This window comes from Physeter macrocephalus, chromosome 5 (genome assembly GCF_002837175.3).
Source record: "Physeter macrocephalus isolate SW-GA chromosome 5, ASM283717v5, whole genome shotgun sequence".
NCBI lineage: Eukaryota > Metazoa > Chordata > Mammalia > Artiodactyla > Physeteridae > Physeter > Physeter macrocephalus.
In genome coordinates, this window is record NC_041218.1 from 60,412,778 (window position 1) to 60,430,207 (window position 17,430).

A 17,430-nucleotide genomic window follows, 5' to 3' on the forward strand; every position below is an offset into this window, starting at 1 on the left:
GACTGTCTAGTCTAGTCCCCTTGCAGTTCAGCAGGATCATATATCCTTGCTGCCTAATGTAGTGTGAACAGAAGAAATGAGCCACTTCCAGGTTTAGGCAATGTAAAGCCCACATAGGATATTTAAAATCTTTCTCCCCATGATGTTGTGGTACTGGAGGAAACCTCAGGTAGAGATGGTGAAGCCAGAAGATCAAGGTAGCTTGGATTCTGAGAGGTCAAATAGAGGACATTGGTTCTGGAACGACAGTAGACAGTGTGAGAGTGAGAAATAAACTTTTATTGCATTCAGCCACTGAGATTTGAGTGTTGTTACAACACCATAATTTAGTCTATCCTGATTAAATCCTAGCCTAAGGAAAATTTAGAATATATTGGCAATCAAGAAGGAGTTGAAAAACTTCACTAAGGGAAGGATAGAGATGCAACTGGGCAACAAGAACCAGTATTTCAAACTGAGTTCAACAGGGTAGAGGTGTATGAACCTTCAACAGGGAAGCCACTGCAAGAAGGACCAATAAGATATTTGGTAACGGTAATGCAGTCTGCTCCAGAAGATTTAGGAATTGTGAGTGCCAATGTGTTGAATGCGTCATCTGCAAAGGTATTGCAGGGTGACGTCAGGACAGATATAAAATAAAGACTGAGCCAGATACCTATGTCTTTGGTAAAAATGGAAGAGTGACTGGGAATTTGTGAGATCGCAGATAAAAAGGGATAAAGAGTAACTTCATTGGGTGACATAAACCTTAACCAATGAGGAGTTGTACACAACGCTGAGAGAGTAATGGTTCAGAAGCACCACTGTTGATCTAGAAGAAGGTATTCCTCAACTCCAGACCTTGGAGAATGTGGGTATATAGGAATGGGGCCTTAGGGGAAATGGTGTTTCATTTAAGATTTCATTTAAGATAAGACTATGAAAGATACAGGAAAATATATTTGCCAAAGATTGTAGATTGAAGGGGCAAAATTGAAACTAGAACAAAGCAGGCTACTTTGGTGACAGTTAATAACAAACTTGACACTGCACAAAATTGCATCCTTGACACAGAAGCAGACTTGAGAAACAATCACAGAACTTGCAGGGAAAAAAAGTCCTGAATATGAAAAAAGAAGTCTAATCTTTGAATAACAGATGTTTCTAAAGAATGCTTACTGTTAATCATAAGTGAGACAATATATGTAAAACTCCTAGTGAGTGCTTGAAAAATAGCAGGCATTATTAATATTTTCATAAAAGAACACTGAACAGCTGTGATTTTACTGCACAAAAGCCTGTGCAAACCTTAGCATGATTTTGAACTGAGGCAGGTGAAGTTCAAGCTGATGGAGATGACGGAATTTCAGACAAAACAAGTAGCTACTGAGGATTCTAAATTTCTACCTGAAGTTAAAAAACTGAAGAAAATTCCTTCTCAAATCCTTACTATTATAACCCATGATAATGTTTTCTCCATGTTTCCTTCTGTTCTCATGCATACTGCAGGCCACTATAATCAGTGAGACTAACCACTGTTCACCCTGTTTCAGCACTTTTTCTAAGAAAGGTGTAATTTTTAAAGGCAATATTAAAAAGAATGCCATGAGTAATTTACCACTTTTTCACTCATGCACTTGAGGATTGGGGTTTAAAAAACTGTGAGGGGGGCTTTCTTATCAATGACTGTAACTTGATAGTTAGTGGGTGATGAAAATTTTAAGCAAAAAATATTTTATAGCTTTCAATACATTAAAGAAATGTTTCCTTTTTGAATATGACCCAAACTTAAAAACAGGATAAAGAAAAAATTTCCTGTATAAAAAACAGATAATTATGTGGAGATGAAATGGGTAGGTTTGGTTCCTGGTAAAATCAATTAAAAAAAACTAAGCCTAGATATATCTTTAATAAGACGTCAACTTTCAACAATAAAAATAGTAAAAGTATACAAATAGGTGAATAAATAAAAAGTAGATTGCTTGTTTTACTAAGCATAATACCCTCCAGGTCCATTCATGTTTTCACAAATGGCAAGATTTCATTATTTTTTATGGCAGACTAGTATTCTAGTGTGTGTGTGTGTGTGTGTGTGTGTGTGTGTGTGTGTGTGAGAGTGTGTGTGTGAGAGAGAGAGAGAGAGGGAAGAGATGCTTAGTGAAATAAGTCAGACAGAGAAAGACAAATACTGTATGCTTTCACTTACATGTGGAATCTAAAAAACAAAACAAACAAATATAACAAAATAGAAACAGACTAGCTGCAGGCTAGCAGTTATAAAATAAATAAGTCACAGAGATGTAATGTTTACCAAAGGGAATATAGTCAATATTTTATAATAACTTTGTATGGTGTGTAATCTATGGAAATATCGAATCACCGTTGTACACCTGAAACTAATATAATGTAGTAAGTCAATTATACCTCAATAAATAAAGGAAGGAAGGAAGGAAACTTCACACTATCACTAACAAAACAAACAAACAAAACATAGATTGCTTATAAAGGAACAAAAAGCTTGGTGGGCTCCCATTTCTCCATGATGTTCAGTATTAGAAAAAGAGTAGAATGGATTTATAGAATATTTTGGAGAAAATTACCCAAGAATATTATTTTTAATGTGTGACGACAATTAAAAATAGTATCCAATATTTGAGTTCTTAAATATATGCTAAAAGGTGCCCTGTCTAAAAAATTTACTAGACACATGACTATTAAGTGGATCATGGGATGTATTCATAAAACAATGTTATTTTTGTTTTCCAGTGTCTTTTTAAATTATTCAGAGGGTCTAGTTTCTCCCCTACTGTGGGAGGAAAACTCAGGTGGGTCTGTGTCTTCTCTGGTAACTCTTAGGTACAAAAAAGTTACATAGTCACTTGAAGTCTCACAAGTCAGTTTCTATTCACAAGTTGAACATTCAGGGCTAATAATTCAAAGTTTTTTTTTTATTGGAGTATAATTGTGTTAAAATGTTGTGTTAGTTTCTGCTGTACAGTGAAGTCAATCAGCTGTCTGTATACCTGTACCCCCTCCCTCTTGGACTTCCCTCCCTCCCCCGCCCCATCCCACCCATCTAGGTCGTCACAGAGCACCAACCTAAGCTTCCTGTGCTTTATAGCAGGTTCCCACTAGCTATCTGTTTTACACATGGTAGTGTATGTATGTCAATCCTAATCTCCCAATTCATCCCACCCTCCCTTTCCCCCTCCCTGTGTCCACATGTCCATTCTCTACGTCTACGTCTCTATTCCTGCCCTGCAAATAGGTTCATCTGTACCATTTTTCTAGATTTCACATATATGCATTAATATACGATATTTGTTTTTCTCTTTCTGGCTTACTTCACTCTGTATGACAGATGCTGGGTCTATCCACATCTCTACAAATGACCCAATTTCATTCCTTTTTTTGGCTGAGTAATATTCTATTGTATATATGTACCACATCGTCTTTATCCATTCATCTGTCGTTGGACATTTAGGTTGTTTCCATGTCCTGGCTATTGTAATTGTGCTGCTATGAATATTGGAGCACATGTATTTTTCAAATTAGTGTTTTCATTTTCTTTGGATATATACCCAGGAGTGGAATTACTAGATCATATGGTAGTTCTATTTTTACTTTTTTGAGGAATCTCCATACTGTTTTCCATAAAGTCTGAACCAATTTACATTCCCACCAATGGTGTTAATTATAGTTTGCTTCCATATCGGGTAAGATAAGTACACCTTCTTCATCATTCTTCTTTCCTTCTCATTCTTTTACTTTTTTTTTACAAAATTGATTTGTTCTTTACTCTTTGAAAATTATGTAAAAAATGTTTGAATTACATTGAATTTATAGATTAATTCAGGAAGAATTGCCATCTTTATACTATCGAATCTTTCTATCCACAAACATAGCAGAACTTTCCATTTAAGTCCTTTGCCTTCAGTAGTTTTTATCATTTTTTCCACAAAGATCTTGTTTATATCCTAAAAAATAAATAAGGAAAACACAAACAATTCAATGAAAAATGGGCAGAGGCTATGAATAGGCAATTAATACAAGTGGAAATCTTGTTGCCCCTATTGACATATGAGAAAAACACTACTGATAACCAGGGGAATGCAGATTAAATCAAAATACCATTTCGTACCATCTAATTGGCAAACATTAAACAGTGCGACAATACAAAGTGTTGGAAATGATGCTGAACCTTTACACTGTACTGATGGACATTTGAAGTGACACAACCACTGATGAGTATAATTTAATATAATTGAAAATGTTTGTATACTACTACCCACTAATTCGGTTTCTCTCTCTAAAGAAACTCCTGCATGATTTGAAAGGTATTTGTTATTATGAAAAAGCTAAAACAACTGAACTATCTTTAGTAGAGGAATGGCTAAACTGTAGTTTAATTATGGAATGTAATTCTGTTCAGCAGTTGAAATGAAAAAATCAGCTCTCTGCTCAAAAACATAATGTGGCTGGTAAAAACAGGTTGCAAAGGTGAGTACAACTTACATGGTTTTTAAGAACACAAAATAGGGCTTCCCTGGTGGCGCAGTGGTTGGGAGTCCGCCTGCTGATGCAGGGGACGCAGGTTCGTGCCCCGGTCCGGGAGGGTCCCGCGTGCCGCGGGGCTGCCGGGCCCGTGAGCCATGGCCGCTGAGCCTGCGCGTCCGGAGCCTGTGCTCTGCAACGGGAGAGGCCGCAGCGGTGAGAGGCCCGCGTACCGCAAAAAAGCAAACAAACAAAACAAAAACAAAACAAAACCAAAATAATGGTATATACGTTGCTTATGGATGCATATGTGAGTAATAAAAGAACAAAAATTTAAAGGGAATGACAAAGTCAACTTTAGAATAATAATTATCTCTGAGGAGAAAGAAAGGGAGGGAAGAAAAGAGAAATGGGCTGGGTTTTTTCTGTAAAATTTTATCTTGGAAAAAAGAAAACCAAAGAGAATATGTCAAAGATTAATACCTGTCAAATATGGGTACTCATATATAGATGTCTGTTATATTTTCTGAGATTTTCTGTATTTTTAAATTCTTTCATTATTTGTAAAAATTCTTAGATTTAGTGCTGATGTAATAACAGATATTTAGATGTAGTAACACAGTAGATTTCTAACCTAACTGCATTTTACATATAAACACAAAATACTTTCGAATTGTAAATAAATATGGAAACTTCCAGAAATGCAACTATGCTACAAATCAAGGCAAAACCAGACCAAGATTTATTTCCTCATTTTGGAATACCATTCATTACGGCAATGACATCTGTGGTATTTGAATTACAATACAAAACACCTGTGTCAGTTCAATGATGTAGCTGCTAGGAGTCTACATATGGGTTCAAGCAAATAAGCATTTCATTGTGTCATCTAGTATAGTTAATAACACATTAAAATTTACACTATATCATTGCAATTTATTTATATTATTTGTGGCAATCATAACTATGTAGTTAAAATTATTAGAAACTACTTTCATTCTGCCTTTACATGTTAGCTAGACATTGGGTTTATTTTTAAAAGATTATGTATGAAGGTAGATGATGTTATTTCTCGACTTCATCGCGAAATAGGAAAGGCATGCCTGAAAGGGTTGAGAGCGCTGGTCTGGCCTCATCCTCCATCTCCCCACTGATCTCCCCACTTACACACAGGCTCTGTGAGAAATCAAGTTCATTAGGACAGGGAGGGAGGCAGGGCAGGCTTAGGGATGAAGTAAAGATGTGGATTCCTTGAGTCTGGGAAGATGGAGAGGTGACAGTTTCTACAGAGATCTGCTCCCACTCTCACGTAGCTGTCACGAGGTGACAGAACTGTGAGGGAATGTGGATACTTTGGAGAGGATGCCTCAGAGGGCCAACTCTTAGAATGCAGGGAGTAGCAATGCCCAAAAGAGGGAGCCACATGATGACTGATCTCAGATGATCAGCCAAGTCAACAAATGGGCACTTGAAAGCAGTTTAATTTTATTTGGGAAAAAAACGTAAGGAAATGTGAGGTCTCATAACTAGGATTCATGAAATTGATTCTATCTGTTGGAGGGTAATGAATGGATACTATCATACAGTATGGAAGAACAGAAAAAATTGAATGTTGACTGGCACTGTGTCCCTATATTCCTGGCTTCAGGAGTATCACAGTACCATTTCTGTGGCCAGCATCCACTCTTTCTGTGCAATTCTTATCCTATGTCCCCTTTTCATCATATTCTCAGTGCAACCAAATCTCTTGTCTCCTTTGCCCACAGATTAAATCTGAAAAGTTCTTGTTCTTTATCAGGCAATGAAAATGAAAATTTTTCTCCATCTAATTTGCAACCATTTCAGACTAGTTCTGGAGTCCATCTTGCATAAATTAGAAGGTTCATGAAGGGCCTTCTCTCACTAAAATTTACTTTACCTCAGAAATAATTTACCCATCTTCCCTAAAATGAAAATTGCTACAAATTTTGTGGGGGCATAGTTTACAGAAATGTAAAGAAAACTTTTTAGAGAAACAGACCATGTTCCTACATGAAAAGACTCTATGCTATAGGAATATCAATTCTTCCTAAATCGGTAAGTACACCACAATAAGTTCCACATGAATTAAATGTTAAACATTTTTAAAAATCTATTAAAAATCCAATTATAATTAATCTGGATAGTTATGAAACCTCTGAGAGGAGTAGGACATTCTAATACCAAAAACAAAAGCAAAAACAAAGGGAGAATTTGACCATATAAAGTTAACATTATTGTATTAAAGAAAAATCAAAATAAACTGGTTAAAAATGTATACCAATTATGAGAGCATAGGCTTAAATATTATTTTAATGAATGACTCATATAAATGTAAACAAAGCAGAAAGGCTTCAAAGTATAAAAGGACAAAAATTTGGACAATAACTAAAGAAGAAATGCCACTAGTTAATAATTACAAAGTGTTCAAACTCTAATAAACAAATCAGTTCAAATAAAAAGAAAAAGACCATTTTTTACTTCCAAATAGCAAAAATATTTTTTAAATTGTGTAACTACATACTGGTGAGTAAAATAGCACTCATGCATCAATGAGAGATGTATATAAATATAGAGAGATATAGATAAATATAACTTTCCTCAATTATTCATAAAGACCCTTAAAATAGTTCAGATATTTCAGCTTAATGACTCTGTTTTGAGGGAATTTATGCTAAGGAAATAATCCAAAGATTTACACACAAATGTATCAATTGTAGCATTAGTCATAAGATCAAAACTTTGGGAAAAAATCTTCACATCCACCAGGAGGGTAAACTCACTCTATGAAATATTATGTCATTATTTTTAAATGATATTTAAAATGATAATATAACAATATGGAAATGCTTTATAATAGTAAATAAAAAGCAATATTTAATAAAAATATTAAAATATGTCTAACCTAATTGTTAATTAGGGAAATAAATATTCAAACAATGAGATATCACTATGCACCCATCTGACTGACTAAAATTAAATAGAATGAAAATACCAAATGTTGATAAGAACCCTCACACGTGGCTTATGGGAGTGTAGACTGGTACAACACCTATTTGATACCATCTAATGACGCTGAAGATAAGCACACCCGAAAACCCAGCAATTCCACTCATAGATATAGAACCCTGTGAACCCTGCCCATGAGCACCAGGGTACAAGAATGTACAAGAATACTCATGGCAGCAGTGTTTGGAATAGCCTGAAACTGTAAATGTCTATCACTAGTAGGATTACTTGTACTGTGAGATAGAACACAATAAAATGAACAAACAAGAGCTAAACATCGCAACATAGATCATTTTCACAGTGTTGAGTGAAAGAAGCAAGTCATGAAAGAATATGTGTTGATTATTCCATTTATATAAAGTTCGAAAATAAGTGAAACTAAACTATCTTGTTTAGAGGTATATACAAGGGTGGTAAAACTATAAAGAAATTCCAGGACATGATTATCATAAAAGTCAGAATAATATTACCTCCAGCAGGATGGTGGAGTTGTGAGGTGGAAGGATAGATAGGACAGTAGAGGGCTTTTCCGGGTCAGGGAGTGTTTGATTTCTGGACCTGGGATGTGAGTACATCAGTGATGGCTTTACAATATTTTTTTAACTGCACATACATATTTTTATATATTATGTAATGCATGTTATATATTATGGGTTGAATTGTATCCCCTCCCTTCCCCCCAAAAGAAGATATGTTGAAGTCCTAATCCCCTGCAACACAGCATGTGACCTTGTTTGGATATAGGGTTATTGCAGATGTAATTAGTTAAGATGAATAGAGCAGGATGGGCCCCTAATGCAGTATGATTGGTGTCATAAGAAGGCAGCCATGTGAAGACACAGAGACACAGAGAGAACCATGTGAAGATAGAGGCAGTCCTTGGAGTGATACATCTACAAGCCAAGGAACACCAAGGAGTGATGGACATCACCAGAAGCTAGGAGGCAGGCATAAGACAGATTGTCCTTTAAAACCCTCAGAAGTAGCCACTCTCATCAACACTGTAATTTCACTTCCAGTCTCTAGAACCATGAACAAATTTCTGTTGTTTGAGGTACTATGCAGTACTTTGTTATGGCAGCTCTAGGAAACTAATACATTGCATTTTCACATTAAAAAGAATATTTAAGTTCCCAAGAATTTATGTTTACGGTCTCTAATTTATTGAATGAATCACAAAATCTAAAATAGAAAAGTAGTCAAACCATCCTTCTTTATGTAGTCCCTGGAAAAGTTACACTCAAAGATACAATTCAAATATAAAAATAAGGCTCTCCTATTCAGTAAAGAAAACTATGCAGTATATCTAGTTGTAGCAAGAGGTCAGGGATCCATTGTAAATGTCCAAGTACATTAAAAAATAAAGGACGTGGTTACTTCCAAGTTGGCCTATAAAATTTTCATCCTGACCCTTTGATTCCTTTTCTTACTGGAAATTCTCCAGCATCTGAAGTGACCCTGCATTAGCTTCTGGGAAGACATTCTTATTCATTCCATTTCACTCCAGAGGAAAGAAGGGCTGACCTGAAGGGAGATCTGACCCAGAACTTCTCCAGGGCGGAATACTGATGAACACAGATGGAAGATTGTTGTGAGGGACGATTTTTACTTATAATTCTGCTTCCTGAAAGTTAAGAGCAGAGATAGTCTCTGAGTTTACAGAACAATGTGGCTTTCAGAAACCTCACTGAGGGGTGGCTTTTTTATGACACCACGTAAGCTTGTAGGAGTATTGCCTTTCTTAAATGTGTTCCATACGATCAGAGGATACCATAAAAAAGGGCATAAAGGAGCAACACACAGAGAACAGATTTTTTAAATTAACAAAATGAAACATGATTTCTCTGTTACTTTCAAGTTTTCAAATATCCAAAGAGAGCAAAGTACAGAAAAAATTTTTTTAGAAAAATAATGACGTAGAATAGCACAGTGGTGAGAGATTTTGAAGCCAGGCTGTCTGCTTTCAAACCTCTGTTCTATTGCTTCTTAGCTTGGTATAGTTATTTGTCTAAAAACAAATTTCTTCATCTGTAAAATTAGGATAAAAATGCACCTCCTGCAAAGGGTTGCTAGGAAGATTCCATGAGGCAATATGTGAAAAGCATTTAGCTCGGAATGTTGTACATGGCAAGTGCTTAATAAATATTAGTTGCTGGCGTAGTAATAATAATGATAATAATAAAAATATTTCCAGATTTATACTTGAAGTAACTATATAAATTTCCAGTAAAATTGATTACAGAATAGGCCCCCTGGGGTCACTTAGCTCACCCCAATTAAACTAGGCTGAGAAGGAAAATTTCAGCTTCTCAAGTTGACCATTCTAGTACTTAACTTCCCTATCAAAAAATAAAATTCACTCCGTTTCCTGGTCTGTTAGATAAGTGGGTTGGATTAAATAATTTCTAAAGAGATTTCCAAGCACTAATAATCTGTATTTCTAAACAGCATTTGTCAACCATAAATCGGACATGTTACATACAGTCTTTAATTGTCTTTCTTTTAATGAGTATTTTATTTTACTAGCTTCTATCCCTTTCCTTTCAAAATATGACCCTTAGTCTAGTTTGGTGGTCAAAGTGTTTTGTGTTTTTTGTTTTTGCCCCGGTTGTATTCCAAAGGAACCTCACAGACTTCGGCAGCTTAATATTGTCAGTGTTCAGTCAGAGGGCTGAGCAATTTCCATACCACTGAAGTTCCCTTGGACCAAACATTTAGGTTTAGTTCCCTTGAAAGAAAAGAAAAAAAGATGATTTTGAAGAAATCTCATCAAGAAACTGAAGACTTTTAAAGCCACATGTATGAGCCTCAAAGATTGTGATATAACCTTCATTTTTAATGATATTTTCTATTCTATGGATAAAAGCTATTTGGTTATCGGAATCACTTTGTATTTCCAAATCCACCTAGGGGTAGGAGCTATAACTCAACTGACAGTACTCCAGCCTCCCAGCCGAAGTCCTTTGCTCTCAGGCCCACTCTCCCATCACCTCAGTACATTTGCTGGTTGTCCAGGAGGTGGCGCTGTTGTTTCAAAGCAGTGGCTTCCATGGGGTCTAGAAATGGAACTTGGAAAAATGGGTGGTATACAGCGGGAGAGGTTGAAAGGGAAGCAGCGAGAAAAGGCCTGTTTAATGAACCTTGTGGAAAATGACAAAATATGTTTAAATAATTGTCTTCCTCATTCTCCCTTTCTAGGGGCGAACGTGAACATGAAGACCAACAACCAGGATGAGGAGACCCCCTTGCACACAGCTGCCCACTTCGGCCTCCCGGAGCTGGTGGCCTTCTACGTGGAGCACGGGGCCGTAGTGGACAGTGTGAACGCCCACATGGAGACCCCACTGGCTACCGCAACCTACTGGGCCCTTCGCTTTAAAGAGCAGGAGTTCAGCAGGGAGCATCACCTCATCTGCCGCATGCTGTTGGACTACAAGGCCGAGGTCAACGCCCGGGATGACGACTTTAAAACTCCGCTCCACAAGGCAGCCTGGAACTGTGACCACGTGCTCATGCACATGATGCTGGAAGCTGGCGCAGAAGCCAATCTCATGGATATCAATGGCTGTGCTGCCATCCAGTATGTGCTGAAGGTCACCTCCGTGCGACCTGCCGCCCGGCCTGAGATCTGCTACCAGCTGCTGTTGAACCATGGGGCGGCTCGAATATACCCTCCACAATTCCACAAGGTGAGGCTGTGTCCTAGGGTGCCAAGTGGAGAACTGGGTCGTCAGCAGGGTAATGGGGTCTCAAAGGGTGGCTTGGTCTGAAATCTCCAAGTAACTCAAGCTTGTTTGAGGCTTGAGTCTTTGGGCTGCCTCTGATCCTCAATCTGACATTCCATTTACACATATAACCCTAGCTATCTCTTCCTAGTCCAAGTTTGTTTGAAATCTGGGGCTGAGAGCAAAGAAGGAGAGCAAGAGTAGTAAATAATTTTCCAAGTCTTGTGTGAACACCAGTGAACTGGTAGTGGCTTCCTGGGTGACTGGGTGAAAAAGATCAGAAGGCCACTTTACGTCTGCAGGAGAGGTGAATGGTGTGTACACAGGGACCCTCTTGCCGTCTCTTAAGCAGAATGTCTGCTCTAAAGATGATTGAGCCTGCTTTGGAATTAGTTTGTAGGCATGAAAGGGCCACTCAGTTTTCTAGTTTAATGAAAGCTAACATTTATTAAGAACTAATAATCATATTTATTATTATAATGACTTCTATTTATTAAGCACACTGTTATAAGCATTTTACACTCCTTAATTTAATTTATTTAATTCTATAACAATCGGATAAGGTAAATAATATCATCATCCCTATTCTATAGAGGAGGAAACTGAGGCACAGAGTAGTTAAGTAATTTGTCTGATCTCACACAGAGGCAGTGCCAGTATTCAATCTTGGTTCATTTGGTGCTAGTGTTTAGCTTTATAGTATGACACTGCACAGCCTTTATTTTAAACAGTATTTAATGATAATCTCTAATGGGCTAGCAGAGACCAGATATTACCAATACTGGCATGACTAAGACATGGTAACTATCCTCAATTAGCTTAGGATCTAGTGAGAGAGACAAACACATAAAGAGATAACTAATATTCCGTGGTAAATGACAAGGTAGAGGAATAAAGGGTTCTTTAGGCATATGGAAGAGAGAGAGTTTTGCATTAGGTTGATGACGGTCATGAATTTGGAAACCAAAATGCATTTCACCTTAAATGAAGAAATCAAATGATAATTTACCTAGGATCTCACTCATTTAAAAAATTAATTAACACGCAGTAGACGAGTTTTATGTATAAGCCAGCTAACTAATGTAGGGTCACAGAAAGCTAGTTGATAGGAGTTTTACTAAATTCACAGCCAAGTTCTACCTCCTGCCTTGGTAAAATGTCAGAGACTTGTCTGAAGTCCTGCAGTGTGAAGTTTAGTTGAAAGAAAAGTTCCACTAAAGAATTTAAGGTGAGTGCACTCAGAAAATTCCAGATAGACAACCCACAGAAAGTTCCAATGTAGACATGATGAGTTCAATGATTTATGTGATCTCAGTGAGGAATTTTCTCTTGGTTGTCAGTGTTTTAATGGAAGATTAAGTAATTTTTTTCCTTAAAATTTTATGAATACTCATAATGTCCTGGAACTTTAATTTTATAGAAAATTTCAAAAGATTATGTTGATTAGGAATAGGATAATAAATAATAATGTTACAATAATGTCCTTTGTTGAGCTCTAAATAGGCTTTATACATATTATTTAATTTTATTTTATAATCACCTCTGAGGTAGGCGCTGGCATTATCCTCATTTAAAAGGTGATAGAATTCAGATATTTTCCTAAAGTCACCAGAGTAAGTGGTCAAGTTCATTCATTCATTTATTTAACAAGTATTCACTACTTTGTGCCAGGAACTGTTCTAGGAGTTGGAGATAGAGCAATGAACCAAACAAAGGCCTTCATGGAGGATACTTTCTAGTGGGAGACAGGAAAAAAAACAACAAACTAATAAATATACTCTGATATGTTAAGCGCTATGGAGACAAGTCAAGCAAGGTATAGATAATAATAGAATGTGGGCTTTCTTTGGTGTTTATGTATGTGCTGTTTTACAAAGGCTGATTAGAGAAAATGAGGATGTGAAGGAGCAAGTCGTGTGAATAGCTGGGGTTGGGCAGGGGTGGTGGTGGTGGGGAGCATTCTAGATATAAGGAAAACCAGGTGCAAAGATCCTGAGGTAGGAGAGGACTAAACATGTCTGAGGAAGCCAGAGTGCCTGAAGTGGGATGAGAAAGGAGGAGGAGAAGTCAGAGAAGCATAAGAGGGTGATTTGCAGACCATATATATGACCCTGTAGACTGTGCTGATATCCTTGGTTTTTTATTCTGAATGAGAGAGTAAGTCACTGAAGGATTTTGAGTAAGGGAAAAAAAGTCTGATTTATGTTCTAAAAAGTTCCTTTTGACCGCCCTTTGGAGAATAACTCTAGGGGGGAGAGGGGCAAACGTAGTACAGTTATCTAGATAAGAGATAAGTGTGGCTTAGACCCACAGGGGAAGTGGGGAAAGTAGTGAGATTTGGGGCAAGCCCTGAAAAGGGAGTCCATAGGTTTCCTGATGGATTACTTGTGACCTGTGAGAAGAAGAGAGGAATCAAGGATAACTTCGAGGATTTCTGCCCAGGGAATAGAAAGAATAAAGGAGCCATTTCTTGAGAAAGTAACTGTGCAGGTGGAGCTGCTTTTGAAGAGAAGATCAGGGGTTCTGCTGTGCTTCAGATGCCTATTAGTCATCCAGGTGGAGATGTCAAAGGCAGTTTGATATATAACTCTGGTGTTCAGGGAGAGGTCCTGGCCAGAGATACAAATTTGGGAGTCTTCATCGTGAATATGATGTATAAACCCATGAGGAGAGATGAGGTCAACCAGAGCATGGGGATAGAGAGAGAGGAGAAATGGCCAGAGGACTGGGCTATGGGATACTCCAACTAGAGTTTGGGTAGATGAAAAGGAATCAGTGAAGGAAACTGTAGAAAGTCCTTGAGCTAGGAGGAGAATCAAGATGGGATGTTTTCCTGGTATCCAAGATAGAACATGAGAAAGGAAGATACGGAATCAGCTGGGTTGAATATAGGTGGCATTTCAAATAAGATGAGGGCTAAGAAGTTGCCATTGGACTAGACAGAATGGATTTTATTGGGGACCTCAACAAGAGTTATTTTGGTGGATCACTGGTGAGAAAAGGTTAATTAAAGTGGATTCAAAGGAAAAAGGGATAAAAGGAAGTGAAAACAGTGAGGGGTTTGAGGCATTTTCTTGTAATGCAAGAGTAGCTAGAAGGGAATGATGGCTGATATGTTTGTTGGCTGATGGGAGTGTTCTAGGAAGGGGAGAAAATTTGCTGCAGGTAATTATTGGAGCGCCATCTTGAAGATGGGATCTAGTGCACAAATGGAGGTGTTGGTCTTAGTAACACAGACAGTTCATCCATCATAGCAGAAGGGAAGGCAGAGCCTGTGTGCCCAGATGCAGGGATGTTGGTAGATATGTTAATAAGAGTTTATGTAAGTACTCTTACGATTGCTTCTATTTTCTCAGTAAAGAATGAGAAGTGGTTGGAGAAGAGGTTTGAAGACTTAAGGGCAAAGGTGAAGGTGTGAGATGTTTACCTTGGGGAGCAAATGGACTTGGGAAATGTAATAGGATTGCTGGGTGGCTCAAGCCCATTAAAAGTTAATAGTCATAGGTTTGATTCAGAATGTGGTCTGTCTGACTCCTGAACCTAAGCCCTTAGATTTAGCAGTTTCTGCTGTGTTTTATGATATTGCCCAGGAAATGTATTTAAACCTAAAGGATCACAACACAAGAAAAGACCTAAAGAGGTCATTTTGTTTAATTCTCAAGGCTCTAGGCAGAAATAGTGCTCTTGTTGTATTTGCAAATCTCCATGAAGGCAGATTCTACAGCACTCCCTTCCTTGGGTGTCTCTTTGATTTTGGAACACTGTCCCCTCCCACCCCTGGGTCCCTCCCACTTTTTTTTCTGTTTGGTAAATATTCAAAACTAATCCTCTACTTCTTACTCCTGACCTGGAATAACTCATAGGCATCCTATTAAATCCTTAAATCTTTGTATCAGTTTGTACCTAAGGCTTCTCTTTTTTCCCAAACCAAATTTTATATTTCTCCCAAGTTTTTAGCTGTTACTTGTTTTTGCCTCTGGATCTTGGTCAAGGTATGTCTGAAAAGGTCGAGAATTAGGACAACGCTTAACCCTTATATTTTCTCTATAAATTTTGAGGAAAGACTGCTACCTAAATGGCCTGAAAAAATATTCATGAAATCTACTGTTGAAGGTAGTTGTTTGACCTCAGTTGTTAATTCTCACCTTCCTTGCAATTTTCTCATTGATCAGTTGGCTTTGGAATTTTAAAATACTTTTTCATGCTAAGGTTGGATCCAAGGAATATTTTCTAACTTGAACTGTTATACATATTTCAGCCTTAGAAATAAAATCAAATGGTTATATTCTATGAAAAATTCAGCAACTTTTATTTAAAGTACAGTGATCGGGAAGAGGGGGAAGATGGCAGAAGAATAAGATGCGGAGATCACCTTCCTCTCCACAGATACATCAGAAATACATCTACACGTGGAACTGCTCCTATAGAACACCCACTGAACGCTGGCAGAAGACCTCGGACCTCCCAAAAGGCAAGAAACTCCCCACGTACCTGGGCAGGGCAAAAGAAAAAATAATAAACAGAGACAAAAGAATAGGGACGGGACCTGCACCAGTGGGAGGGAGCTGTGAAGGAGGAAAGGTTTCCACACTAGAAGCCCCTTGACGGGTGGAGACTGTGGGTGGCGGGGTGGGGGAAGCTTCAGAGCCACAGAAGGGGTGCGGAGGGCAAAGCGGAGAGATTCCCGCAGAGGATCGGTGCCGACCGGCACTCACCAGCCCGAGAGGCTTGTCTGCTCACCCGCCGGGACGGGCGGCGGCTGGGAGCTGAGGCTCGGGCTTCGGCTTTGGTCGGATCCCAGGGAGAGGTCTGGGGTTGGCGGCGTGAAAACAGCCTGAAGGGGTTAGTGCACCACGGCTAGCCGGGAGGGAGTCCGGGGGAAGTCTGGAGCTGCCGAAGAAGCAGGAGACCTTTTCTTCCCTATTTGTTTCCTGGTGCGCGAGGAGAGGGGATTAAGAGCGCTGGAGCTCCAGAGACGGGCGCGAGCCATGCCTATCAGCGCGGACTCCAGAGACGGGCATGAGACGCTAAGGCTCCTGCTGCCGCCACCAAGAAGCCTGTGTGCGAGCACAGGTCACTCTCCACACCTCCCCTCCCGGGAGCCTGTGCAGCCCATCACGCAAGGGTCCCGCAATCCAGGGACAACTTCCCTGGGAGAACGCACAGCGCACCTCAGGCTGGTGCAACGTCATGCTGGCCTCTGCCGCCGCAGGCTCGCCCCGCATCCGTACTCCTCCCTCCCCCGGCCTGAGTGAGCCAGAGCCCCCGAATCAGCTCCTCCTTTAACCTCGTCTTGTCTGAGCGAAGAACAGATGCCCTCCGGCGACCTACACGCAGAAGCGGGGCCAAATCCAAAGCTGAACCTCGGGAGCTATGCGAACAAAGAAAAGAAAGGGAAGTCTCTCCCAGAAGCCTCGGAAGCAGCAGATTAAATCTCCACAATCAACTTGATGTACCCTGCATCTGTGGGTACCTGAATAGACAACGAATCACCCCAAATTGAGGAGGTGGACTTTGGGAGCAAGATGTATTATTTTTAACCCTTTTCCACTTTTTGTGAGGGTGTATGTGTATGCTTCTGTGTGAGATTTTGTCTGTATAGCTTTGCTTTCACCATTTGTCCTAGGGTGCTGTCTGTCCGTTTTTGTTTTTTACTTTTTTTAAAAAATTTTTTCTTAATAATTATTTTGTATTTTAATAACTTTATTTTATTTTATCTTTCTTTTATTTTATTTTATCCTCTTTCTTTCGTTCTACTTTTTCTCCCTTTTATTCTGAGCCGTGTGGATGAAAGGCTGTTGGTGCTCCAGCCAGGAGTCAGTGCTGTGCCTCTGAGGTGGGAAAGCCAACTTCAGGACACTGGTCCACAAGAGACCTCCCAGCTCCACGTAATATCAAACGGCAAAAATCTCCCAAAGATCTCCATCTCAACACCAAGACCCAGCTTCACTCAACGACCAGCAAGCTACGGTGCTGGACACCCTATGTCAAACAACTAGCAAGACAGGAACACAACCCCACCCATTAGCAGAGAGGCTGCCTAAAATCATAATAAGGCCACAGACACCCCAAAACACACCACCAGACGTGCACCTGCCCACCAGAAAGACAAGATCCAGCCTCATTCACCAGAACACAGGCACTAGTCCCCTCCACCAGGAAGCCTACACAACCCACTGAACCAACTTTAGCCACTGGGGACAGA

General features: G+C 39.1%; 1 protein-coding gene across 4 annotated transcripts in view; it reads left to right on the forward strand.

Moving 5' to 3' along the window:
* Nucleotides 1-17,430, forward strand: part of ASB4 (ankyrin repeat and SOCS box containing 4) — a 70,997-nt gene that overhangs the window by 34,394 nt on the left and 19,173 nt on the right. For 2 of the 4 annotated variants that reach the window (XM_028490027.2, XM_024131747.3), the window contains exon 3: nt 10,699-11,189. In XM_028490027.2, coding sequence (XP_028345828.1) covers nt 10,699-11,189 — 491 coding nt within the window. Of the gene's footprint in view, nt 1-10,698; nt 11,190-15,543; nt 15,745-17,004; nt 17,419-17,430 lie in introns of those variants that run through there. The other 2 variants (XM_055085013.1, XM_055085012.1) reach the window with 2 other exon arrangements.